The 26262-nt window shown below is 39.5% G+C and overlaps 3 protein-coding genes and 1 long non-coding RNA gene across 10 annotated transcripts in view; 2 read left to right on the top strand and 2 right to left on the bottom strand.

Annotated features, from left to right (window-relative positions):
• LOC117943944 overlaps nt 1-3668 on the bottom strand; it is an 18985-nt gene extending 15317 nt beyond the window's left edge. The window contains exon 1 of the long non-coding RNA XR_004656463.1: nt 2627-3668. This is a non-coding gene — a long non-coding RNA (uncharacterized LOC117943944). The remainder of the gene's footprint in view (nt 1-2626) is intronic.
• Nucleotides 2052-5560, top strand: ddit3 (DNA-damage-inducible transcript 3). 3 transcript variants are annotated; one of them, XM_034870390.1, is made up of 4 exons: nt 2052-2208; nt 3652-3714; nt 4188-4396; nt 4609-5560. In XM_034870390.1, the coding sequence occupies exons 3-4, from the start codon at nt 4241-4243 to the stop codon at nt 5386-5388; spliced, it is 936 nt and encodes a 311-aa protein (XP_034726281.1). In that variant the 5' UTR covers nt 2052-2208; nt 3652-3714; nt 4188-4240; the 3' UTR covers nt 5389-5560. The 3 variants fall into 3 exon arrangements, with proteins under 3 accessions (XP_034726281.1, XP_034726282.1, XP_034726283.1); XM_034870391.1 differs by having other exon boundaries at nt 2135-2208; nt 3652-3711; nt 4186-4396; XM_034870392.1 differs by lacking the exon at nt 2052-2208 and having other exon boundaries at nt 3652-3712; nt 4182-4396.
• Nucleotides 5561-6498: 938 nt separating this feature from the next.
• On the bottom strand, nt 6499-25115 carry mars1 (methionyl-tRNA synthetase 1). 2 transcript variants are annotated; one of them, XM_034870381.1, is made up of 22 exons: nt 24844-25115; nt 20602-20692; nt 19884-19962; nt 19433-19564; nt 18621-18693; nt 18146-18330; nt 16628-16737; nt 16193-16309; nt 15686-15889; nt 14009-14210; nt 13787-13861; nt 13357-13527; nt 12782-12877; nt 11851-11968; nt 11460-11673; nt 9900-10031; nt 9458-9562; nt 9146-9341; nt 8377-8448; nt 8058-8084; nt 7660-7773; nt 6499-7091 (listed from the first exon to the last, which is right to left on the bottom strand). In XM_034870381.1, exons 1-22 carry the CDS (start codon nt 24944-24946, stop codon nt 6942-6944), a joined length of 2766 nt encoding a protein of 921 aa, XP_034726272.1. In that variant the 5' UTR covers nt 24947-25115; the 3' UTR covers nt 6499-6941. The 2 variants fall into 2 exon arrangements, with proteins under 2 accessions (XP_034726272.1, XP_034726273.1); XM_034870382.1 differs by lacking the exon at nt 8058-8084.
• A 250-nt stretch (nt 25116-25365) lies between these two features.
• The window catches only part of arhgap9 (Rho GTPase activating protein 9), a 41062-nt gene continuing 40165 nt past the window's right edge, over nt 25366-26262 (top strand). For 2 of the 4 annotated variants that reach the window (XM_034870383.1, XM_034870386.1), the window contains exon 1: nt 25367-25662. The gene's annotated coding sequence lies outside the window, so the exon portion shown is untranslated. Of the gene's footprint in view, nt 25663-26262 lie in introns of all 4 variants that reach the window. The other 2 variants (XM_034870384.1, XM_034870385.1) reach the window with 2 other exon arrangements.

Raw genomic sequence — 26262 nt, forward strand, 5'->3', positions numbered from 1 at the left:
GTAGAGAAAGTATGCTGAACTACTCAGCAACAGCCACTCAAGTCGTGACGTGTTCACGGTGCTTCCTGCAGCGCTTTAACCCGGTCCTAGAGACAGTAGTTGAGCTTTCTATTCGCTACTTGGCGCTGTTGCTATGGGACTGTGCACGTTGGGGCGTGCACGTTGCACCGTGCGTGGAAAACAGTTTGTGTGTGCTGAGTTTGGGATTAGGGCAGAAAGTGTCAATGCTGAACAGCCCGCAACATGACGAAACGTGCTTTTATTTTGTCGTCACTGTTTGTTGTTGCTGTCCCCGTTGTTTACCTTATTTGTTAATTAATTAATTAATTAATTAACGGCCGTCACCCAGCACTGTAATTATACAAGGATATAACATTTAGTGTCTAAAACAGTGACCTTGTTGAACTCTGCAGCTTGGATCTCAGATGGTTTCGGTATACATTTTAGAAAAGAGTTTTATTATAGGTGTGATACTTGATATAAGGTTATTTGACTTAATCAATTCTATAATGTTCGTGAACGAAGTTAGGTTGACAATATTAACTCTCGTGAGCTATTGTGTAGCTTGTTGTGTATGTCAACGGACAACAACGAGTCTATAAGTGCGACTTATAACAACGCTTCAATGTCTATCTATAAACAATCATTGGCAGGTGTATAAGGACTTTATCGATTATGTGGTGTAACGAACTTTTAGTGTGAACCTTCTAAATAGACCCAAAACGTTACAATATAATCTAATTCACATTTTTTATCAACTTTATTAGATTATATTAAATCTAACATTGTAATAGGAACCTATTCCCCCCAATATCTGTTATAAACACCGTGTTGCATCAGTGTATCGATGTTGCTCAGTAGTGTATTTGAGCGTTTTTATCAGCTATAATATAATCTATAACAACATGGCTATGAAATGATTGTTTTGGAGTGATAGTGTCATATCCTGTAATCGTGTAAACACGCAGCTATGTATCAGTGATTTAATCAGAGCCAAATAAATCAGTAATAATTGATACAATAAAAATGATAACAAATCAGAAACAAAAAGAAGCTTTGAAAGTTTTTTTTATTTTTTTATCACGGAACAATGCTGCTGAATTGCATCACTAAAAGGGGGACAATCTGCTGTTGGATCACACCCAGCACCGCTTAGCTCGCGCCACATACGCTCCGTGTGTTTTGATATCTCGCGGAGCTGCAACAGAGCGCGCGGTATGAAATGAATGAGAACCCAGCACCATGTGTGCTCAGCGTCTGGTCTGCGGCATATTACAAATAACTGAAAAGTAGGCTAAAAGACACGTGTGTCTTTCAGAAGCCCACTGGTCCACTGGTCCGGCAGAAAAGTCGAGTTTCAAGGGGAGGGCCAGTAAATATAGTAGCCTATATTATAAATTATTATGTTTACCCTCTCGTGGCTTATGGAGGGGGGGAGGGGGGTGCAATGTCAGTCACCGAAAAAATAAAAGACAAGCATCTGTAATCAAAAGTCAGCTGAAAATAGGCGGGTTAATACAATGAGGCTACAAAAACAAAAAGAAAGCGCAAAATTGATTTTTTTTTTTCCTTTTTCTTTTTTCTAAAACGATAAAACAATTGGTGGAAAAATCGGATCAGCTTTTGTGCTCCGGAAACAAACAATTCTTCGACATTAGATATCCATGCATATATGTATATTTTTAGATTTTAGTTAGAGCCAATACTGTTTAATAAAACATGTTCTGATTCTGCTGGTGTTATCCCCAGCTAGAAATTGGTTGCCAAGCATTGCATCATTCCTTTCATGTGACTCCCATACGCCCCAAATTCGTCCTGGCCGTCTTATGACTGCATCACAATTGCTGCTCGTACAAACTATACAGGCTAGCGAGAGACCCAGCGGCTGAGACGCCACCAGAACCCGCCTAAGCGCTCTGAACCGGCCACCCTATTGGATGTCGTTAAGGAAAATATCTTAACTCCGCTCTTCTGATTGGTAGGTCGAGACGTCAGTTCTTGCCCGAGGATAGGTTGTGCTGGCGCTGCCTTCCCATGCATAGTTCGGTTGGCCTCTCTCTCAATATAAACACCGCCGGGAGTTTCCGAAGAATCACATTCAGCTGTCAAGACTGAACAATGGTTAACATGAGCTATCACCAATTTTTACTAAAATATCCACATTCGAGTTCAAGACAGTCGAGAAGGCGAGCGAATAAAAGAAAAAGGGTAAGTGCTTGTTAATAGTTTGGCTACTAGGACGTTTTTTTTCTGTCTTTCGGGAAGTAATGGCTACTTAACTTCAAGTGGTCTAACGTAGTGTAGGCTACTGGAAAGAAAAAAAGCATGTTTTGGCAGATTTCCCAGAGCCATTTTTAGAATAACAGTTGTCTTAATCCATCACAATTTACATGGAGTTGTTTTTATGTGCTGTCTACCTACTGTCCGACAAGATGTCGAAGCTCGCACTGACATAAAAGTTTTTTTTAGAAGGGGTTTCACCATTAAGTGTGCCCAACGTTTTACACTTATTTTGTGTATTTTATAGACTACTTTTGTTTTTTTTAGTAAGTGTCCTTTCATTTGAATAGAATAACCGATAGTAGCCTATCCGTGGGACCTCTGACAGTTACTGGTGGCCCGGGACTTTTATTTTTGACAGCTAGCTAGGCTATTTCGTTTTTCCCACTTTTAACAAACCCGTTTATTGTAAATGTTAACTACTCAATGCATAGATGTATATATTGTTTTGTCCATTTTTTTTTTCAACCCACTCTTTTCCTCTCTTCGTACGTTTCCTTTTGTTTCGCCCATTCCTCCTGCTGGACTTACATTTCCATGACGTAATTGTCTGGCTTACAGTGGACATGCAGAACCAACTAAAGAAGAACATATTCCAATTTAGAATATACAATAATTAAATTAATAAAATTATAATTTGTACGTTTCATTTAGCAAACCAACGTTTTCATGTTAACGCTCACACAGAAAGTTGAATTTGACATCAAGTTGAGGAGGATTTCTTTATTCTCTATCACTTGTGTGATTTCTATACGTATTCACGTCACTGCCAACGCTACATTTATGTAAGAATGTTGTTTGAATTATTTTTAAATTTGCACATTAAAAAGAGGAAAAGCGGAAATCATTATTTAAATTAAGTGCTTAGGTAACGAGCTTTGTCTACAATGATCATAGTATTAATAATGGCTTTTGTTTAGTAATTTTTGGTTTGGACAGCTTTAAGTAGTTATTAAGCAGAAGAGCTGACTGTCAGGCCGTGAGAGATCAATATGAGCATCTACTCGGGGTTTAAATCCACTTGTTTATCGATCTCAACGTGTTTTGAGGACCGTAGAAGGCAGGGGGCGCAGTAGAGAACATGTTGGTCTTTGTTTACAAGAATGAAGTAACAGGAATTGTTTTTACTCCATTCTTGCTGTTCACTTCAACAATTATTGACAAGTTATTTGTTTTATCATTGTTTAAATATTTACTCATTTTCCAAAGCAGCCATTACTAGTTATTTTAGGGCACATTCTGTTGCCTGCTTGCACTGTATTTGTGCCAATCATCACTTTGATTCCGAAATCTCAGCAAATTTCAGCGGGAAGAAGAAACATTTTTCACAATTTTTAAGACTAACTTATCAAATGCTTCTTTTTCTTTCAGAATTGTTGGGATAAGCTAGATCCAACAAATTGGCAGACTTGATTAACAGAGACTTCCTAAAAGGTACATTGTCATATTTAACATTCTGAATGCTGCATGTTTGTGAATTTAAGATTTTGATTTAATCAGTTCATTCATTTCAATATTAACCTAATGAAATAAAACTGCACATTTTGAAACTTCAAATTCATCTTAATCACCAATTTTAGTGCAGTACCGTCATTTCCTCACCTAGTGTCACTGTTATTTTATTTCCCAATTAAAGGGGAAATACACAAAACACTGTACTGTGGTCTAGTTTTCTTTCTTATGGTGTAAATGATTGTATAGATAAGGTCTTCTTGCAGTACTCTCAGTAATGATTCACGCCCTCCTTTATCACTGTATACCTACATACTAAAACTCAACCAGTGGTAGAACAGTAAAAAATGAAGAAGGTGGAGTTTCCGTGACGTCAGTCATCTAATGTGCTGCCCTCTTCCCTTTTATCTTTCTGGTTCTCCCAACCCTCCTGTGTCTGGCCACCTCTCCCTCAGGTCCAGTGTGAACCGTGTGGCCGAGTACCTGTGTGTTGCGACTGACTGGCGAGATGACTGCCGAGTGGCTACACCTGCCCCCGCCGTACACCCCTGGCGTGGGGCCGTTGTGTGGTGCAGAGCTAGAGGCGTGGTATGAGGACCTGCAGGATATTCTGGGCTCCGACACGGGAGGGGCAAAACTGGCACGTGCCCCCACATGCACCGAGGTCAGTAGCTTGGAGAAGGAAATGGCTATCACACCCACGATGAGTGTGAGTGTTTTTTATCCCTTGAATTTTTGTTAATATTTCTCTTTTTTTTTAGGTGTGTTTCACAGATTTGCAGAATGTGATTCCATTCACATACTAAATGATGAGAAATGTACTCTGATATTTGTAATGTTTTGGCAGGTGTTGACATTTCCGTTTTGCATTTGCAGAAAGAGCCTGAGTTTCTGGATGTTCTGGAGAGTTGTTCTCTGACGTGGCTGACGGACGGAGGCCAGACGTGGGGCGAGGGTGTCCAGAGGGCAACAGAGGGGATCCAAAATGCCCAGCCTCTTCATCACACCTCATCATCGTCTTCCTCTTCCTCCTCCTCCTCTATGAGTCCAACTGTTGCAGAAGAGCAGCGGGTGGAGGTGGACACTGGGAGAAGTGGAGATAGCTCGGCAGGAGGCAGTGATCTGCTGCCTCCTGAGTTTTTTGAGTTGCTGAGTGAAGGAGGAGTGGGAATGGTGGATCCGAGCGGAGCGGTGATCAGCGGTGGCTATTATTACCACCACCACCAACACCACCAAGCTAATGATGTCCATCCTGCGTCTCCCTCAGCCAGCGAGGAGGAACTGCCCTGTGTCCCCGATTCTCCATCCTGCTCTTCCTCAGCCTCCCAGTCGCCATCTCAAAATTGTTCTTCTCCCTCCTCACCTGTCTCTTCTCCCTCTGCCTACCCGTCCTCCTGCCTGGGAAAACGCAAGAGGACCACCAGCGAGAGGGCCACCAGTGCCTTGTCCTCTTTTGCCTCCTCCAAGCAGCACACATCCTCATCCTTGTCATCTGCCAAAAAGAGTCGCAAAGAAAGAGAGCAGGAGAACGAGAGGAAGGTACAGGAGCTGACTGAGCAGAACGAGCGCTTGAAAGCGGAGATTGAAAGGCTGGGAGAGGAGGTACAGAGGACACGTAGAGCTCTGATAGAGAGACTAGTCAACACCAGGAAATGAGAAAAAAAAATAAAAATCAAAGACAGGATAAAAGTCAGGAATAAATGACAGGTCCGACAGAATTGGAATAAGCAGTGGTGGGGAAAGGCGTAATAACGTGGTCATGAAATGCCTCTTAGACAGAAAAGGATGGAAACCAAAGATACATTTTTATAAGCAAGAGGATTTTTGGGAAACGCTGAGCTTAAAATGGCCAGAAATAGGAAAGTGATGAAAGAGAAAAAGCACAGAGAGAAGGTGCTGCAACAGCAATGCGGCAAATAAAAAGACACAGCATGTATAAAGGAAAAGCAAGAACTGACAGCTCTAAGTGAAAATGGTTTTGATGAATGTTTGTCAGTTAAAGAAGTTTAATCTAACAGGGTGGCAGAGACAACAGTTGAATGACTATTTGATGATTTGTATGTTGGAGAGAAAGGAACTTAATCCAGAGAGTGCATTTCATTGTCATCCGTTCCCACCATTTTGCAATAATTGTAACTCCTATGTTAAGGGCTGCAATTTGGCTAGCAGAGATTACTTGCACCAATTTGTGGAGAATTTAGGAGCTCAGGAACAGTCTGAAAGTGCCCAGTGCGGTGTGAGTATGAGAGAATGTTTTTTTTGGGAAAGAATTGATCATCTTTCTTACTTTTTATAACCCATGGCTATTGTGTGTATGTGTATTTTAGATACAGTAAGTAAGACCCCGGCTATACTTTCGAAGCTGACCTTTTCTATCAATATGGGAATATGTGGAAGAATTACCACACATTGTTTTACTCTAATTTGCTATTTTTATATAACGCTGTAATATATCTATATACACAATACTGTATTGGCTTGTACTGTAAAATACCAACATATCCAGTTATGTTCTCATTGCAGTCACTTGAATTGTTAATTGTACAATAATATGCATGGCTTTTATCATTAAGGGCATAAAATACACGTATTTTACCATAACATTGTTTTATCCATCGTAATCTCAGATTTGCAATAAAAGAAAAAATGTGTAGTTTTTTTTGTGTCATGTATTGTTTATTTGTTTGCCTTTTTAATGTTCTATCTATGAATGGTTTTTGTTTGTGTAAACTAGAGGTAATTAGAAAGGGGGAGAGTAAAGACAAATTTTAGCTGAACTTAATCAATTTATTTTCTGGATTCCAAAAAGGTATTTGTAGCAAATGGAATAAAACAATTTTCCAGAGGACATAAAAAACATCTTTAAATGCGCAACACACCCTCCTAACGCTGACTTTATCACAGGGAGAGTATAAAATCAGTTTCTTTTGGTGTAGGGATTTGGAAAAAATCCCCCATTCTGTAGCTGTATTCATTTGACTCCCTCTTTGTGTGTTTTTATTTCCCCGTCGGCCTATCCAGCATTTCATTAGTCCTCAGTGCCAATACCACATTGTCTCAGATCCTGTCACGGCTTTGCCTTGAGCTAATACCCTCATCTGTCTCTTAGTGTACATCTTGTTCCCGTTCTCCACAATCGTACCTCAAACCATTCTACTCTTCCCTTCCTTTCACTAACCTCCATCATCTTGCGCTCACTTTTTTTTGTCTCACTTCCTCTTGCCCTTCTGAGGTGCAGGCTCAGAGCTCTTCCCCTCAGCCAGAGCCAGCTGTTTTTTAAGGTCCAACAGTTTGGCCACCTCTGCTGTGATCACGGCCTTCTCCACCTTCTGGGCTTTAAGTGCTCGCACCTTCTCCCCCTGTGATAAATAAAATGACAGGGTTTAATAGATTTCTTACGCCCGCTGATTCTTTGATTAAACACTTCTGCGTTTACAGATAAATAAAGGTCGGCAGCTTTACTGTCAAGTAGGCGGAAATTTGTGAGTTTGTAAATATTTGCATCTGTCTGGGTTTGGAAATACTAAGAATTGGTTTACAAAAATGTAACCGCCGCATTTAAGTATAATGTAAAATTCAAAGATGGTTCATTTTGATATATAATCAAAACGTATGATCAATTGATCGCAAACTTAAGCGTTACCAGATCATTTCAAATAGAGATACAAATGTTTTAAAATTAGCCGCTATTTATGTCAGCGGTCTGTTGCGGGACCAATTCGATTTTTGGATATAGTTTCTTTTCTTCCGGAAGATCTGTTTTGTTATTCCTTTTACAAAAAGATTAATTTAAGACCAAAAAAGGAAATGAAAATAATCTTATTGAAAAAATGTTTGATCTCATGACAGATTGATTGCAAAATATCAATAAAATTGGGTGCACAATTGACTGCTTAACAGTGTGTTGTCACTAGCCAGTAATCTCACCTGCTCAGTCACAGCCTGTGTGAGCTGCTTGGCTTTCTCCGGGTCCACTCCGTTCACCGTCGCCACCTCGGCAGCGGCAGCAGGCTGAGAGCTGCTGGCTCTCTGAGCTGTCGTCTGAGGGTGGAAGCAGACAGATGAAGATGTTGAAGCCTTTTGACGGTTATTATTCTTTGAGATTTTACTTCATTTCAGACAATAACACTCATCACTCAAAGTGTCTACGAGAGTTTATGAGTCATGAGGTGTGAATGGATAGTAAATCACACTGGACACAGGGATGAGTGTAACATTCCAAATCCGAGGATGTTAGATGAGCTGCTAGTGTTAGGGAAGGCATAATTCACATTGACACAGCATAGCCAGTGTTGACGGAGTAGTCACAAACAAACGCTCGATACCTTTTTTTTGGGTGGTTCATCTTCAGGCTAGGGGTAGGCGGTTGAGGAGAAGGTTTAGAGAGGGATTAATTTCATCTATACGACGGCTGCGTCATTTATAACCTAAACATTAGTGTGTTTTCTCTGCATCATGTTTATAAGACAGATACTGCAATTACGTATTAACTGTTATTCCTGACGACAGTCAGACAGAGGCCCGCGAACGGCAAGGCATAATCCATTCTTTCTTGTTTAATTATTTATAAATAGTCTACCTATATCAATACAAGACCTGACTCAACTCATGCACAGACCATTAGGCATAATAAACTTCAAATACCTGCTGTCCACCAAATCTCTTCTTCAAAGCCTCAATCTGGTCCACCTCCAGTTTCTGGAACAACGGACTGACCTGGAAATGAAAGGGGTTGGCAAGGGGAACAAAACAAGGTAGAAATAAAAAGAATATACTGTATATATGCAAGAATATTTTAAAAGTTTGCATTTGTGGATCCAGCCTTAGGCCAGTGTAGCTTGGAAATTTGACCTGGAGGCTTTGTGCTCATCTTTGAATAAAGAGGATTATGTATGTAAGTAAGTAAGTAAGTAAGTAAGTAAGTAAGTAAGTAAGTAAGTAAGTAGTTAACTGTGTATGAATTGGGATCATTGGATCGCCACTCTTCAGTGCAAAATTAAGTGATTTGTTAGACAAGTTGTTAGCACATGAGCATTGGGTCAGGTGCATTAGTGTGACATTACAATAGTGTCCTCCGCAGCTTATGTCTGTAGACTTTAGTCATGAATTAGGATAGTCTTGGCGATCGAATGCAGCGTTGTCAGGCTGCGGCAGACACAGGTCACCACAATTATGCCTGAAGGGACAAGTGGCCTGAGAGAAATTTGCTGTTCGAAGGTTGAGGTCTCGAATCACAGTCTAGGCTATTATTTTAAGTGTGTATGTGTGTGTTCACACAACTACAATGTCCTCCAGGGTCTTGAAATATTGACAAACTGTTGCATCCTCATTGTATCACCCAGCAACAACATAAAGGAAGTTCCACAGGTTAGTTTGTAGGAACTGCGTGTATACTTTCTCGGGTCATACTCACAGTGCCGATGCGGTGGCCCGCACTCAGGGAACATACAAAGGTGCCAGTGCCTCGCAACATGGTATTGACGCAAGACTGAGGGGCATTGAGTTGATCTCGGATGGTTTGGCTGACCGCTGGCATGTATGGCAGCAGCATCACTGACAGCAAACAGGCAATATTCACAGACACCCCGGTGACTGTGCCCGCACGCTGCCTGAAGAGGAGAGACGGAGCTCAGTCAGACAGACTGATTTACACATTTGCAATACATCTACCTTGTACAAGTCTAAAGAGGCTCAGACTATACTGAGCTGGTCAGGGCCATCTCACCTTTCTGTGTCTCCTCCCTTGATCTTCTTCCAGGGTTCATTGACCTGGATGTACTGGTTGCCATGGCGAGAGATGTTGAGGATGTGTCTTAGAGCGTCGCGTATTCTGGTAGATTATAAGGAAAATATAATGATTGTGACATTGACAGTATACCCATTACACAGAACCTGCTTCAGTAGAAGTCCAAAACTATCTACAAGTATGTTTGACATTTAGAGTCAAGATACAATTACCAATCTAACAGTGGTAATGTATAACTAAACTGTCAATTTAGATCTACATTTTCAAATTAGAAACATTTTAAATCACTGAATTAAAATGAACAAAGACAAGCAAAGTTGTATATCTTAAAAGTAATTTCAATTAAATTGATATGTACGTACAGTATATGACATAGAGTATATGAAATGAAGATCAACATTTTGAGAGGTATGAGTCTTACTTGACTTTGTCCATGAGCTGGATGTACTGCTGCAGCTCCCAGCCCACCAGAGCCAGGAGCCTCTTATCTTCCTGCTGTAGCTCCATTGCAGGCACACAGCCCTCAAAGAACTTAGTGACAAACATGCCAGCTCTGGGGGAGAGAGGGAGAGTAGTTTTTGATGAAGAGAGAGAGAGAAAAAAGTGGGGGTCAGAGGACAAAAATGTGGGAATGGAGCAAGAAAGGCAGTGAGAGAAAAAGGGAAAGAGAGAGCAAAACGTGAGAAGGGCACTTTACTTGACTTACTAATTGTTTATAAATTATAGATTGTGTTGCCAAATGTAATACAGTGCTCCGGAAAAGTGTGCTGCACTGAGCCTTGTCACAGCTCCTTCATCGCTTCTACATTGTAGTTGTGTCTAGAGCCAGTCATTTCTAAAATGAGCTTTATGTGTATAGGAAGATGCTCGTAGTAAGAATGTTTATGGCATGTCTGATGCAACAGACTGTTCTATATTTTACGCATATCTCCTTCTCTGAGGGAGGTCTGCCAAACCACTGTCAAATTTACAATAAACTGTATATATATATATATATATATATATATATATATATATATATATATATATATATGTGTGATCATAAACTTTGTGTGACGTGTATTCTTAATTAGTTTGACTCTTTTAATTAGTCAAACTGCCAAGCCCTGAGTTTATTTTTCATCCTGGGAAAATAAAGAGCAATATTCTTACTGTTCATCTGAATCATCCTGAATCATCCTTATCAATTCAGTCACATTTGCTGCTGGTAAATATTAAGTAAGGATTCACCCATTCCGGTTGGTCAAGCTGATTATTTGTGAAATTGTCAAAAGTCGATGTTTCAACTGAACAGCGATCAGCTGGAACACACCGGCCCAGAATCGTTTATGTGAGTTTGAAAAAGTGGGCGTAAGATGGACACATTGTTGCTAATGATGTAGTGATTTAGTGACTGGATTCAGGCAAGGACAGAATTTCCTTTCTGAAGCAGAATACTTTCTACCTCCAACACCTTAGGCTGGATGCAATCTACAAGATATTTTTGAACCAATTAGGCATCAACGTTGCTGCCCGAGACCAATTTTGAAGATCAAGGTACTGCTGCTGAGAAAAATCTTTGATGTGGGATTTAACCCTGATCTTTTAAAAATCATTTGAGGCGATGTAATTGGGGCTAAATTACACCATCCCAAACAAATTAAGAAAACTAGGGTGAGCCTCTTGTAATAGTTACTCTAACAGACCTTTTTTTCCAATGAGTCTAACTATCTGAAAACTTAGTTGTTAATTAGACAGGATTACAGTTTTGCAGCGTATTTACTTTTTAAATAACACTTATGTACAAAATGTGAGCAACTTAATTTGGACTGCCCCATTTTATATTTCACTGGTGACTAACCTCGGCGGATCAAAACAAAATATATAAAGGAACAGTAGCACACATTAAATGTCAGATGGCTGGGAATAAGTAGCATGAGGATACTGGTGAACGGTTAACTTGGTCACATAAACATCAGTGATCGTTATGACTATCACTGACCTGTTGATAAAGTTGCCCAAGTTGTTGAGCAGCTCAGAGTTGTTCTTCAGAGCCATGTCAGCCCAGGAGAAGGCTGAATCCTGTCCCTCCGGACGCACGTACAGGAGGTAGAACCGCCACACATCAGACGGGATGCCCGTGTCCTTGGCCATGTCTCCAAACACACCCACACCACGGCTCTTGGAGAACTTTGTGTCCTCGTAATTCAGATACTCTGTAGGGAAGTGACAGTGTAAGTTAATGTCAGAGGTGAACTTTAATTTTCAGTGTAAATGTGATCATTCATGACATCCGTGTTATATAACTGCCAAACAGTGTGACCGTGCCATTACAGTGTTTTGAAAACGATTTTTAGATCTGGTGAAATCAGTCAATCTGAATAAGTGCTTACCAGTGGCAACAAGGTGGCTGACCAGAGTGTAGTTGTCCTGAGCTCCCAGTAGGGAGCAGGGAAACACCACACTGTGGAAGGGCACATTGTCTTTGGCCATGAAGTTGTACAGCTCCACCTAGTGGCGGAAACACAACACTGCACTGTGAGGATGACATCATATTAGATCATCATGAGATCATCCAGTTCAAAGAGGACTTATCAGGTTCCCAACCCCCATTTCCTACTCTTTCTCTCTCTCTCTCTTATATGTACAGTATGTCTTATGTTTAGCTCTCTTTTTAGTCAGTATGAATGATATGTCGCATTTTTATTTATAGTAGTACTGAAAGATTTATTTATTTTATTTTACATTCTGTGGGGGGGGGGGGGTCTGTCTGACCCACCAGCCACAAATAACTTGGGGAAACTTGCAGTTAAATAAAGTCCACATGTATATAAAGAAGCATGCGTTTGGGACTCTCTGAGAAGCATCAACGCTTTAAATATCATCCAGTAGTTCCCCTTATCTAAGTACAGCTTACCACAGCATCAGGAAGAACACAAATAAATTAGAACCCATTTACTTCTACTAACCTATTACTTTGATCTCAGAGGGGAGGAATCTAGAAGTGGATGTCAACCACAAAGTACTAAGAGCTGTATCATCGCCTTTATATTATGTTGTGGGAACAAAACTGATGTGCATTTTAATCATAATCAAAGAGGATATGTCTTCCTTTAATTCACATTGGGGTTTTATAGGGCTAGGAATTACACTGTTTTAATGGAGAGTGAAAAAGACCAGATGGGGCAATGAAAAAAGCAATCAGACCCATTCTGTGTTGTAAAGAGGATAAAAATCAGTGCCAAGCTCGTGCGGCAGTACTCTGCTCGGCTCATAAATTCTGACATGTGTGTTGGGGGGAGGAGCTAGGGTGGGGTGGGTTACCTGATGAGGATTCTTCCACCACTTTTCCCATTTGTCGGTGTAGTTGGATGTAATGGACAGATAACCAATGGGGGCGTCAAACCACACGTAGAACACCTGCAGAGGCAGCAAGAGAGAGAGAGAGAGAGAGAGAGAGAGAGAGGCTTTGTGAAACAGAAATTAATTCTGGATTACAAGAATCATAAAAAAAATAAAAAATAAAAAGATTAGGAGGAACAAAACATCTTATTTGGAGAACAGTTCTGAAGCTGTCAATTGCACAACATGTTTAGACATAGACTAGAGTCTCCCAGTAAACTGTTAGAGAGCACTGCAGTATCTTCACTTACTGCAGCATTTCTAGACTGCTAATAAAGTGCATAGTCATTTACAATGTTTAATAAGGAACCTGATTATTAGTGTTCGCATTCATTACATTCTCAGCAGGTAATTTAGCTGAAAAGTAGGGCTATATTATACTTCAGGTAAAGAGAAAGGTGTATGTGCACATTTTCAACTGTATAATAAACTAAACAATCAAATAACGAGCATTGGTGTAGTAAAAATAACTGTTACTCAAGGTGACAAGAACAGACCTTGTCTTTAAAGTCAGGATGAGGCACTGGTGTTCCCCACCGCAGGTCCCTGGTGATGCAGCGAGGTTTGAGTCCATCTCTTAGCCAGGAGCGTGCGATCTGTTTGGCATTTGCTGTCCAGTCTCCTGTGCTGGTTGACTTTTCCAGCCACTGCTCCAACTGAGGCTCTAGCTGCATGACAAAGAGCAACAATGAAACTGCTGCTCTAACTACTAAACCACAGCCCCAGAAAGAGTAAAAAATGTTTATATGATAACATTACCACAGGGATAACTGCCGTTTACAAGATGTCTGACTTTGACTTCTACCTTACACTTGCTGTTGGTACATTTTAGACTAACTTTGTCTTGATCCCTGAGAGCAAAAGAAGCACAGTCTAAACTGCAGAATCAACAGCGCAGGCTGTTACAAAGCAGTGTAAAAGACATACCTTTGGCAGGTCCAAGAAAAGATGTTTGGAGGAGCGGACAACTGGAGTCTGCCTGCAGACCTTACACTGGGGTTCCTGAAGGGGACAGCCGTCAACAGTGATCAAATAGAAATGGTATCATTGCCGCCATTCTCTTTGCAATAGTCAATTAATGGCAATAATCGTGATGATAAGCATCCCCCCGTTGCATCTTGCATCTTCAACATGCTCCTTCCAACTCACCCTGAGTTCCACAGCATTGATGAGCCGCCCGCACTTGTCACACTGGTCCCCACGAGCTTCTGGGTAGCTGCAGTGAGGACAGATGCCTTCTACGAAGCGGTCGGCCAGGAAGCGCTGGCAGTTTTCACAACGCAACTGCTCCACCGTGTCTTCCATTAGGAAACCGTGCTTGTGGAGTCTCCAGAAAATATCCTGGGCGATCCTGAAAGGATAACGGATGACAAAGATGGTTTAGAGATACTTAGGGTGTTGTGCCTAGTGTGGAAGGAAAACACTTTTGTCTTTTCGACCGTATTAAAGGTGTATGAACACAGTCATTAAACCATTAAAAAAAAACTCAGATTGATACTACTTTTGTCTGTTGGCTAAGAAATTATATAATAAAGCAGTATGGACAATACTAATAAAAAAAGATGAAGGAAATTGTGTTATTGGTTTAGTCAAATAAAACCCAAAGTAAAACGGTAGGGGAAAAAAAGCTGACGGTAATGTTTGGGGTTGGATTTGTAAATCTAAAATGTAAGGTCCAACATTCAAAACACTTTTCAGTCAGAAGTCTTTAATCCGTTGGCTGAACATGGTTCTGGTGCATGGTATTGGATGCCTTTTATGTTATACTTATCAAAGCAAAAGGCCACAAAACAAGAGTTTTTATCTTTGTAATCCTTTTCTATGTACACGCTTAAGGATTAAAGTCTCATCTTTACTGAAGAAAAAGGCCTCTCTTTTGTATCCCTTTTTCATGTGTAAGCACTGTAGTTAACCCACAAAAAAGCCATCTTTCCACATCTTATTTAAACACCTACACAAACAAACAAAAATCTGACACCTTTTCCATTCAAACAACGAACAAGACATCACACCCACCCTCTTGTTTTGAGTGTTTCAATAATTCCTCAGAGCAACAATCCATAACTTTGTAGCAATTCATTTCACCTCCAGGCTCTATTTACCTCATCAATATTATAAAATAGATAACTTACTACAGAATGTCCAATTTATTTTTCCTAGATCGACAGTGCCAATTCCATTCTGCTGACTTTTTAAAAAAAAGTTGTGAAAAGTGATACTGTTTCCTGAATAAATACATTACTATAGTAGGCTAATGCAATGAAGTGGAGCCTCACCTGACTGTCTGAATCGACTTTTACACACAATAGGTGTGGCAGGTGTCACACATAGGAGCTGTTGATCCAAACACATTACTGCTTAACTAAATAATTGAAACATAATTTCTTTTTAATAGGATTTCATTTTTTATTTGGTAAATCTCAAAATATAAGCAATAACCTACATTCTACAATCATGCTCAATAATCCCTGTGATTAAGTAGAGTAGAATTTATGCTTGAGAGGGATAGACATCCACACCAGTATTTACTGCAAGATTATAGTAATCCTATGTTACGTAATTGTAAAGTAATCGTATGGAAATGTGTTCGCACTTTCATAAAAGCCAAAGCCAAGCAGTATCTGATCCACACAACCCAGGAGAGGAGCAGGGTCTTGAAACAAGCTCCAGATTATTACTTGAGATCTCCCGGTTTAGATTTATCTTTGTTTTTTTTACCCTTAATTATGATGAAAGGAACAGCCCTGTCTTTAAATTTTTCACACAACATTAGATTACATCTCTACAAATGGGCCAACTATAGCCTTCTTCCCTGCTTCTACTTACTCCGTCTGCTTCTCCGTGGTGGTTCTGCCAAAAAAGTCAAAGTCAATCTGGAACCACTTGTAGATGCTGGAGTGAATGGCATGGTACTTGTCACAGATCTGCTGTGGTGTCATACCCTCCTCTCTGGCCTTGTTCTCTGTAGCTGTGCCATATTCATCTGTGCCACATATGAACAGCATGTTCCAGCCTCGCAGACGGCCGTACCTTAGAGGAGAAGACGCATGGAGTCAGTACAGTCACACATAAGAGGGATGGCAGGTGAGAGAGTGGGATGTAGAGGGGAGAAAAAAGAAATGGAGAATGAAATGAAAAAATATAAGGAGCAAAAGAGAGAGGACAATAACATGTTACAGAGTGAAAAACAGTGACTGTAAGTGAAGAAGAAACTTCAATGTTTAAAAAAAAATTAGTTTGGTACAGAGGTCAATATTTTTTTTAGGATTATCAGTATTTTGTTGCCACCTAGTATGTTAACAGAAGGAAGGAAGTACAAAATTAAATTCCTACCTGCTGAAGACATCAGCGCTGAGGACGCAGCCAATGATGTTGCCCAGGTGGGGGACGTTGTTGACATAAGGCAAGGCACTGGTTACAAGGAGGTTTCGTTTGCCCTCGTGTGGCAGACTGATAGAAAAAAAAAACATCTGGGTTTTAATCTTCATATCTCATATTTCCTCAAGAGTTATGTCTACATCCACAGGGCTTTCTACGTGTTGCAGCTCAGCTTCCTCTACTTGTCTGCTGTTGGATGTTCACTTGACAAATGCACTTTTCAGGAGTTTGGAAAATACTCTGGTCTCACGGGAAGAAAATGTTAGGTGATGTGATCGCAACATCATTTTACATCCTAAACTGCAATATATACACTCTCACTGCAAGTCAATCTGAATAAGAGGATCTGCTTCATGTCTAGAATGGGAAACAGCACTATTAAGGACTTACATGGGGTGCTGTCTGTCTGTAGCCAATGGGCAGGAGTTCAAGCCTTTACTCCAGGTGAGAGCAGCTGCCTCCATTTCCTCTTCTGAAACCGCACGCTCATCTTCCACACCCTAAAAAGCATTAAGATATAGAGAATCATTAATTGGGATTTAAACCAAAACCAACTTCTAAGGTAAGAAAACTCGACAAGTAGATATTTGTATTTTAATCCTGTTGGTTCCTTAACTTTTTTACGTTTATTAAAGCTGTGGCCAAAAACAAATTGTACTTTTGAGTATTTCCAAGACCTATAGATCAATTCGATTCAATTCAATTTTATTTATAGTATCAATTCATAACAAAAGTAATCTCAAGACACTTTACAGATAGAGTGGGTCTAGACCACACTCCAGAATTTACAAGGACCCAACAGTTCTACTAGTTTCATCCAGAGCAAGCAACAGTGCGACAGTGGCGAGGAAAAACTTCCTTTTAGGCAGAAACCTCGGACAGACCCAGGCTCTTGGTAGGCGGTGTCTGACCAGATCATTTCCAATTTTAGTAATTTTGATCAAAAATAGTATATTTCCCATGAAAACAGGGAAAAAACTAACTGTTAGAAACAATTAGCTTTGGGGAAGATCAAAATTAGCTCCATTATAACATAACATTAACAACAACAAAAAAGAAGCTCTGCGGTATATGCACAAAGTTGGTCTTGTGTTTAGTATAATTGTATAAACTATTTTCCAACAACTGTTATGGCTCTGAAGGGGGTTGCTCAAGTTCACAAATCTATGATGATATGTCAAAATGTGGAGTAGGTGATTACCCTTTCTAGCAGGGCCACTTCTTCTCACTAAACTACCATATCATAAAAATCAAAACTCTTCGGTTTTTTTTTTTAGAATTGTATCAGTCTCCCACCTGACCATTTGAACATTTGACCCTTTAACCTAAAGCTCGGAGCTAAAGCATTTAACAAGTTGAGATACAACCGGCATCATCCTCTGAATCGGAGCCGTGAGTGCTGCTGCTACATTTGATTGACACATGCTGAAATCCTTCCATGCTAACACAAGAAAGAGAACAGAGGATAAAGAAATAGTGATGTAACTACATGCTGCATGTTCTATATCCTAACACGGGTGTTAATTTAGCTTTCACAGAGCCAGGTTAACTCTCACACGGAGGCTGCATCTGCTTTACAGGAGAGCCCTGCTTAGTTTAAGTGAGGGGAACTCAAGCCTTGCAACCCTTTGAATGCTTAAACTTTCTTTTCTGACAGGTAAAAAAAGCTGTGGTGAAGTAAAGACAGAAAATTTGGAAAAGGAAACGTGTGTCTTGCAAGGTGTTGTTTGTGCATCTATAGCTCAAAGAAAAGAAAAATAAAAGACATTTTCTTGGAAACATCACAAAGCGTTCCCGTTTCCGGAGGCAAAAGCACAAGTGTGGTTACGCACTGGAGCACCTCTGAATGCTTTCTGTTCAGTAAGAATGCTTTAATTCTAAGAGTTATCCTGATGATCTGGCTGATACCTCAGCAGGGTTGCTGTTGCGTGGCTGTGTGTCTCTGCTTTGGCTGCTCTGAGGGGCAGGCTGCCTCTGCATGTAGCTCTTCATGCCCTGCAGGCCTTTTCCCTGCAGCACTTTCTGAGCAGCAGACTCGCAGCTGTGCAGAACAGCCCCACGGTCAAACCAGGCCTTCACAGACGTGTGTTCGCCTGTACAAAGAAAAAGAGGCAGGATAATGGTAGGGGGGAGAAACAGGGGGGAAATAAAAATAAAAAAGGGAAATGTTGCAGTAAGGAATGTTATGACATAGAGAACACAAAAATGTAAATATGACATAAAAATAATATAGGGAGGAAGAATAAATGGAAAACAGGAAGGAAATTTGTTTGAAAAAAATAATTAAGGAAGAAGTTGAGGTATTTAAAAAAACAATAAGTTCATGGATGGACAATGTATGCATGGCCAATAAAAAAGAAATGTAAAGTTTATTGGTACTTACAAGCTAGTGAAGAGTCAGATAAAACAGGATACAGCGCAGCCCACAAAACAACATCAGCAACTGAAAGTGCTTCCTGAAACACAGAACATTTCAATGATTATTATTATTATTATTATTATTATTATTATTATTATAATATGAAAAATAATTTATTTAGGAAATTAACACACACTATTCCTAATCTTGCCATGTTTTATCTGTCATCCCATTGGAAACTTAAATGCTATTTTCAGCATGATGGTTTTGTGCGCTTGCATCTCACTAAAGATGGACATGTACGGCTGTGACTGCCTCACTGTGGGGTTTTCTTTAGCTTTACACGTGGTTCCTCCAAGCCATGCCAATCACCAAGAGACTTAAGAGAAACATATTTCTGTACACACGTAATATATATGACAGGCGCAGATGACTTGTTGCCAAAAGGGTTGCAAATACCACAGAGAACTGATCGCCCACCCCCACCCACCTAGACTCAGGCACATCTGCAACATGAGGGAGCTCCTCCCCAGATGGATCTTTTTATAACTTAAAACACGCATCACTAGCTCAGCATCAGCAGCTGAAAAAAGTAAAGACGAAAAAGAACTGTCGCTGGAGGAGCCTGATGTGGCAGAGAGGAGATTCTTGTTTTTTTTGTTTTTTTAGATGCTCTGTTTAGCTCAGCTGAGCTTCAACAGAGGCATAATTAACTTTTGACTTCATATATATTATATAGCCTGAAAAGCCTGTCTTCTTTCTCTCTCACACTATACATGCCAACTAAATGGGAACTAAAAAAATGGAAGTGCAGTAGCAAGATGTTGATGCTGTACCCCAGTTAAATATGGCGTGTTCCCTTTGCTCAAGCTTTGCTCCAAGAAGTTTAGGGGACCCTGGAGGACCTCGGACACCTCTGATCCTTTCCCATGCAGCACAGCCATGTGAAGGGCCTGTAGCAGAGCAGGCTGCACACATAAGACAAAACAGAGATTAATTAAAATTGATTGGATGACATTTAGATCAAGCAGAAGAAAGAAGTGTGACTGAGGTTAAACAATTCAATTTCTTAAACCCTACAGATCATGCTGATAGATTTCTTCAGTACATTGTTCTTTTGCAATCATGAGCCTTTGTCATTTAGCTGCATGGATTTTAAGATGATTCTGCACAAGGGAATGTACAAAAAGCATGAACTGAAAATAGTTTGCATGTCAAAAACAGTTAGTGACTTATACAACAGATTCCCGGCAAACTAAAATGTCTGTATTTCTATGTAGAGCTTACCTGAAGATCTGTGGCCTCCCATTCAAGCCACTGATTGCAACGCTCACTGGAGTCTTGTCCACTTATTTCAAACAGGTATCTAGGGAGTTAAAAAGTGGGAAAACAGAAGGTAGTCATGTCAACGAGTAGCATCGTACTTGCTTTCAAAAGGAATTTCCTCTTATATGTACCAAACAAACACACCCAAAATGTAAATGTGCTCCATCTACAGGAATTAGGTTACAGTGTGACTCTAAATGTTATTGCCATGTAATCAAAATAGCCTAAAGCATTTCACTGATAGTTTCCGCCCTTATTTCATAGTATAACCATTGCATTCTTTTATTTGTACATTACCATATCTATCATATTCATCATCAATTATATATGTCCTAGAAATGTCGTTTCAAATATGAAACACATTGCTTTGGCTGATGACAAGGGGAAATGATCAGTTCACCCAAATTACAAAAAAAGATTTTCCAGTTTACCTCTAGTTGAAGATAGTTGTGATTGTATTTGCCCAGGTTTTGTGATATCCACCTCAAATTACATGTGTGGGGACTCACAGCATTAAAACCTGATCAGTTACAGTCTGCGTGACTAGATAAGGATCGAGACAAGTGGAAATATAATTCTGTTTTTGAACTGACCCTATGGGATTATGAGCCTCCACATTCGTGCCAACTTGCGTTGCCATTCATAACTGACCAAGCAGAACGGACTATAGTCTACTGACCGGCAGATTGTATTGGAGCTGAAAAGGTGCAGTCCACTAGGCAGGAGCAGGGCTGGCAAGGCTGGACGGCTAAGGAAGGGCACCACTCTCTCTGAAACAAAGAAGAAGAGAAGAAATCCCAACTAAATACACACAGCAGACAAGATGGTTATGCAGATGGAAATGTTTCTGGACTAGTTGGACTTGATTCTTCTCCTGGTTTAAACATGTTAGTACAAACTGTAAACACTCCAGACGGAGAGACCGAGAGACAGCAGACAAATCTACATCCATTAGATAAAATTGATTTCAACATTTTGTGGGCAGAGATTATATTTCAATCCATCGCTGCATATTCAATAGGGCTGGGCACTATATCGATATTGTATTAATATCAATATATTTGGCTAACTATTGTCTTAAAATTTTGGATATCGTAATATCCTGATAAGACACACGTGTTGTCTTTTCCTGGTTTTAAAGGCTGCATCACATTTTGTGGGCAGAGATTACATTTCAATCCATCGCTGCATATTCAATAGGGCTGGGCACTATATCGATATTGTATTAATTTCAATATATTAGGCTAGATATTGTCTTACATTTTGGATATCGTAATATCCCGATAAGACACACGTGTTGTCTTTTCCTGGTTTTAAAGGCTGCATCACCGTAGAGTCATGTAATTTTCTGAATGCAGCAGACCGTTCTAGATGTTTCATTATTTGCCTTTACCCACAAAGTTACATATTATATTAACATAACTGATGATTATGTATCAAAAATCTTATTGTGTGCATCTTTTGTGAAAGCACCCATTGTCAACCCTACAATATAACAAAAATATCGGGATATTTGATTTTCTCCATATCGCCCAGCTCTAATCTTCAAGGAAAACTAATAACACAAGACTTCTCAAATGCTTTAAGGACAATCCTGTGATCTAATTCTCTGCCTCATTACGTGTTTGTTACTAGAATAACTGTTGAATAACACAAAACGTCACTTGGAAGGTCAAGGATTTACTTTGTAATCTGGAATTTATCAGCTGTTAATACATATTTAATGGTGTCTACACAATACAATCTGATATGTTATGGCAGAGGATGCAATATTTGTGTTACATTTGGGATTACATTCACCTTAATGAATGTAAATATTTTAGACTTCATAATGAATCATTTGATCGACAACAAAAACAAACCATCTCAGTTCGATCAACAACATACTGCATAAATATATATCTGTCAAATAACAGATTTGGAACTAAATGTATAGTGACTTGTATGATCCAATGCACTCCCCCACCCCTTATACTGTTTATATCCATAATGTATCTCTATGTCCAGTCCACTTCAGTCATACCCTGAGGCCGCATGCCAGATGGTCCTGGTTATTCATCTCTGGGATCCAGCTCCTACAGAGGACTAGCACATATCTGGGACTAGAGCAAGTAAAGACTCTCTCGCATGCCCGAGACCTTTACAAAATAAGCCCAAAGCTGGGATCTGTCACCATTTTATTAGAATCTAATTCCTTTCCACTGCAGCATCTAGATTAGGGACACAGATCTGATATACTGATATTGGGCCGATACTGACTTAAATAGCTGGCTCGAGTGTCATGACATGGGCCAGATCAATTCAATTCAATTCCATGTTTATGTACTATATACAGTACATTATATACTGTCAGTTGGATTCATGTTTTGATCTTTTTTTTTTTAACTGCATTTAAAAAGTTTACACTTAAATTGAAGTTACTTTCAAAGATTGTTTACAAAGTTGCTGGTCCATGGTTTATCATTTTAATAATTAATAACATTTCAGTTAACTCGTATCTATGTATTTGTTAAATCTTGTTTTACAAAGTTACGAAAGAGCTTGCCTTAGACATTTAAAAATGATCAGGCAAAAAGCTGGTTAATTAAACACTGGTATCTATCTGATTGGTACGCTGTCTCGCCAATACTCTAAAGCCCAGGTCTCGGTATGTACTGGGATTGACACAGTTGGATCATACATACAGTACATACATACATACATATATATATATATATATATACACTACCGGTCAAAAGTTTGGGGTCACTCACAAATTTCCATTTCACTCCATTATAGACAGGATACCAGCTGATCTGGGTGGGTGGCTGATCTTTAATGCAATATCGACATTTCCCATTATCAGCAACCATTCATCCAATGTTCCAAAGGCACATTTTGTTTACTAATCTGATATTTTTTTTAAAAACTAACTTAGAAAACATTAAACAACCCTTTTGCAATTATGTAAGCACATAATGTAATCTGGAAACTGCTGCCCTGGTTAAAAAAAAACAAGGCAACTGATCTCAGCTGGGATTCTGTCTATAATGGAGTCCAATGGAAATTTGTGAGTGACCCCAAACTTTTGACCGGTAGTGTGTGTGTATATATATATATATATATATACCCCACCCTAATCTAGATAATGTTCCACAAGACAATGCAATACCCTAAGTAGCAGTAGTACCCTAAGTAGTAGCAGCAATGAGGCCCAAACTTATTTTTGAAGGTAGCCTAGGGAGGACTACTTGCACCAAAATAGCTCTCTTCGGAAAAGGTTTTTTCACTGTTATTTTAGTCACAAGACCAATAACAGTCCACCATCTTAAGGAGGGATTTGTATTTAGTGGCTAAAATCACTATCAGGATCAATATACAGGACTGGACTAGATTTTGGCCATGTTGGCCTTCTCTCCTCTCTCTGTAAATAAGCCAGCCTCATTATTATTATTTTATAAGTTTTCTGGTCCTTCATTATCTATTCATGCTGAATTGCTGGGTCAGTAACTGTATAATGCTCTATGCCAGAATAGATGTTGAACTGAAACTGTTGGCAGGTTCAAGTCAGATACATTTCTTTACAGGACAGGACTTACAGATTGACTAAAGAAAATTATTATAATACGGTGCAGTGATAAAAGTTCAGCATTGCACAAAACACTATATGTACAGTATGTATAAGGCTCTTCAATATATGAGGCTATTTTGCTGGGGTGGGAATCTCTGGGCACCTCACGATTCAATTCCGATTCAGAGACCAACGATTCAATTCCAAACCGATTATTGATGAAACTATTTTGTTGTGTACATTTCCATGCGTGATTTAAAAAAATATACATATAGAGTTTGTTAGAATTTCACATATGCAGTGTTTGTCACACAAAAGTTTTAATGAAATGTTTTGTCTACTGGCATTTTGATTTTTTAATCATTCCATGCTTAAGCCTTAAACATACTTGTGAAAGTCACCTCTCACAGTAATCCTCCATGTCAGAGGCTGAGTCATGTGTAAAGGTTGAGAATTGGCTTCTTAGAACATGAAGTGGACAGATGTAATGTGATAAAGTAAATGAACAGCCTTTATGTGTTTTGCCTATTTATTTTATGTATGTTTTAATACATCATGTGCATATATACAAAACTTTTCTTTCTTTTTTCTCTGCTTTTGGCGATTTTTGTGTGGGTTTTTTCTGCACTCTTGCCTAAACTCTAAGTTGTTGTCCATTATACCATCCTCTTTCAGTCACTCTGTTTTATAATTTGTACATGTCTGGAGACAGTAACTTTTTTTCTCAATAATCGATAATTAACTTATCAGAGAGAATCGCGATTCATCTAAGAATCGATTTTTTTCCCCCAACCCCTACAATTTTAAAACTCAGTCAACTTCTAATACATTTGTGTAATCGTGTAATTACAAGTCAACTTGTAATCAAATGCATTGTTCAAAAGGTAAAGTGGTCCAACTTTTTGAACTAGCTTGGACCTAACTGAAATGAACAGTGAATGAATCCACGGTTAATTCCCTAGATTGAATTTCATGTAATCATCTAAAAGCAATTATAACCATGGTTTATAATAATAGGAACCTAGTACAGAATCACACAATTCGTGTCAATGTACAACACTGGTTACATTGTGAAGATGTAGGGTTGTGTAAGACCGTAAAGGTAAACACGGACTGTTCCAGTCATGAAAATTGTATACTGTACAACATCTGTAGGTATGCACAGCTAAACAAAAGCTACATGACTAACAAACAGCACTAAACCACACAAACAAAGCAGCGATGTAACGTTACAGTAAGAGAGTTTTCTAGCTGGTTCTCAGCTAAAACTTGAAAACACCACATATAATTGGATAAACGTTACTTATCATCAGTCACCAATCTCGCGAATTAGATTCAGAATGTAATGTTAAGCTAACCACGCTTTCTTACCTTCGTGGTTGACATACTGGACGTCACACTGAACTCCAGTCACTTCTAACGCAGCTAACACCTTCAGGCAGTGCGGGTTGCCTTCACTGACGAAGAGCTTCATCTGACCTTTAATAGCTAACGTTATTCCGCGATGTTATGATCGAGGACTTGTTTTAACAGTGGCACTATTTTCTTAAAAACAAGACAAGTAGCAGCTGGTAGTAAGTTTGCCGGGTGAGTGTGGTCCACACTCGCTGATGCAAGAAGTAATGGCCCTTTTACAAATGGCGGAGGTGTAGTTTTAGAAAGGTGTTTGTATCGTTCACAGAAACAGTAGCTGTCTGTCAAATGGACAACATCTCCCATGAAACAATTCTCAGATCGTAACGTCAACGTGAGTGAGATTGGCTTGTTTTCGTTTCCACCGTAGAACCGCCGGGCGGTATTTGTCTCTTGCGGGGTGCATCACATACCGGGAAACGCTCTGTGGTAAATTGTGCGCACCACTGACCCCTCTGTGATCTTATTGGTTACGTGTTAAATCACATCGCGCGCTTGTAGCCAATCTTAAACCCGCATACCCACACAGCGAAAGCTATTTTTTATGCGCTTAAAGCGTCAGGAGGATGTTCCATCATGGGCTGAAGCGAACAACTTATTGACAATGACTGTTTTTTGCTAATGTGCATGGCGGAGTGTTTCTCTGTGCTTCCGTTTACCAAAATAATGTGAAAGTTATCAATGTTGTATTCCTCCCACGAGAAAAGGCGCCACTCTTGCTCTCTCTCTGCAATACACTCCAAAAACTAAATTGAGCTGTCAACACGTCGCTGCAAGGTGAGTGATGTTCTGTCCCTCAAATGCAAAAATGAGATTTCTGATAAATTGTGTGGTCGGACAAAATAGTTTTCTGCTGTAAATATCACTGCAGGAAATGTTTCCTGCAAGATCAGCGCTTCTGTGGTATTAGTGCAACTAAACTATGGTTTTGGATTTAAGTATTCATAAGACAAATACACTGCGATATGGTGTAAATTAATTTAAGTAAATACTTAATACACGTTGTTAAACCACAGTATTTTTTAACACGTGCCACATCTAACTACATAAAAAAAATCTCCTATTTTTACTCTCATTCAGAAGCAACTCTATCAGATTGTAACGACGTGGCTTTAATGATGTTTTTACGTAATTATCACCATTCTGTACATGTAAATGGAGGTAGTTTGAGCTTTGTTTATACACATGTTTTGAGTTTAATCATGTTAAAGATGATTTCAAACGATGATCCTAGAATCAGTAGATAGCCTACAATAACATTAATGCTTCCATCTATTGTAAGGTTTGTGCAAAAAAAACTTGTAAGATAGTGCATGCATCTCTATTTAGCAACATAAGTCCTGCCTCCACAAATAGGTCATACATTTAGCAATGACT

Source organism: Etheostoma cragini, chromosome 4 (genome assembly GCF_013103735.1).
Source record: "Etheostoma cragini isolate CJK2018 chromosome 4, CSU_Ecrag_1.0, whole genome shotgun sequence".
NCBI classification, from domain to species: domain Eukaryota; kingdom Metazoa; phylum Chordata; class Actinopteri; order Perciformes; family Percidae; genus Etheostoma; species Etheostoma cragini.

Coding starts and splice junctions, on each gene's coding strand:
- ddit3 (XM_034870390.1), top strand. CDS start 4,241: ATGACTGCCGAGTGGCTACACCTGCCCCCGCCGTACACCCCTGGCGTG. Junction 4,397..4,608: donor GTGCCCCCACATGCACCGAG/GTCAGTAGCTTG, acceptor TTGCATTTGCAG/AAAGAGCCTGAGTTTCTGGA.
- mars1 (XM_034870381.1), bottom strand. CDS start 24,946: ATGAAGCTCTTCGTCAGTGAAGGCAACCCGCACTGCCTGAAGGTGTTA. Junction 16,310..16,627: donor ACAGACAGACAGCACCCCAT/GTAAGTCCTTAA, acceptor TTTTTCTATCAG/TCTGCCACACGAGGGCAAAC. Junction 8,449..9,145: donor CGGGCCACCGCATCGGCACT/GTGAGTATGACC, acceptor TTTCATTTCCAG/GTCAGTCCGTTGTTCCAGAA.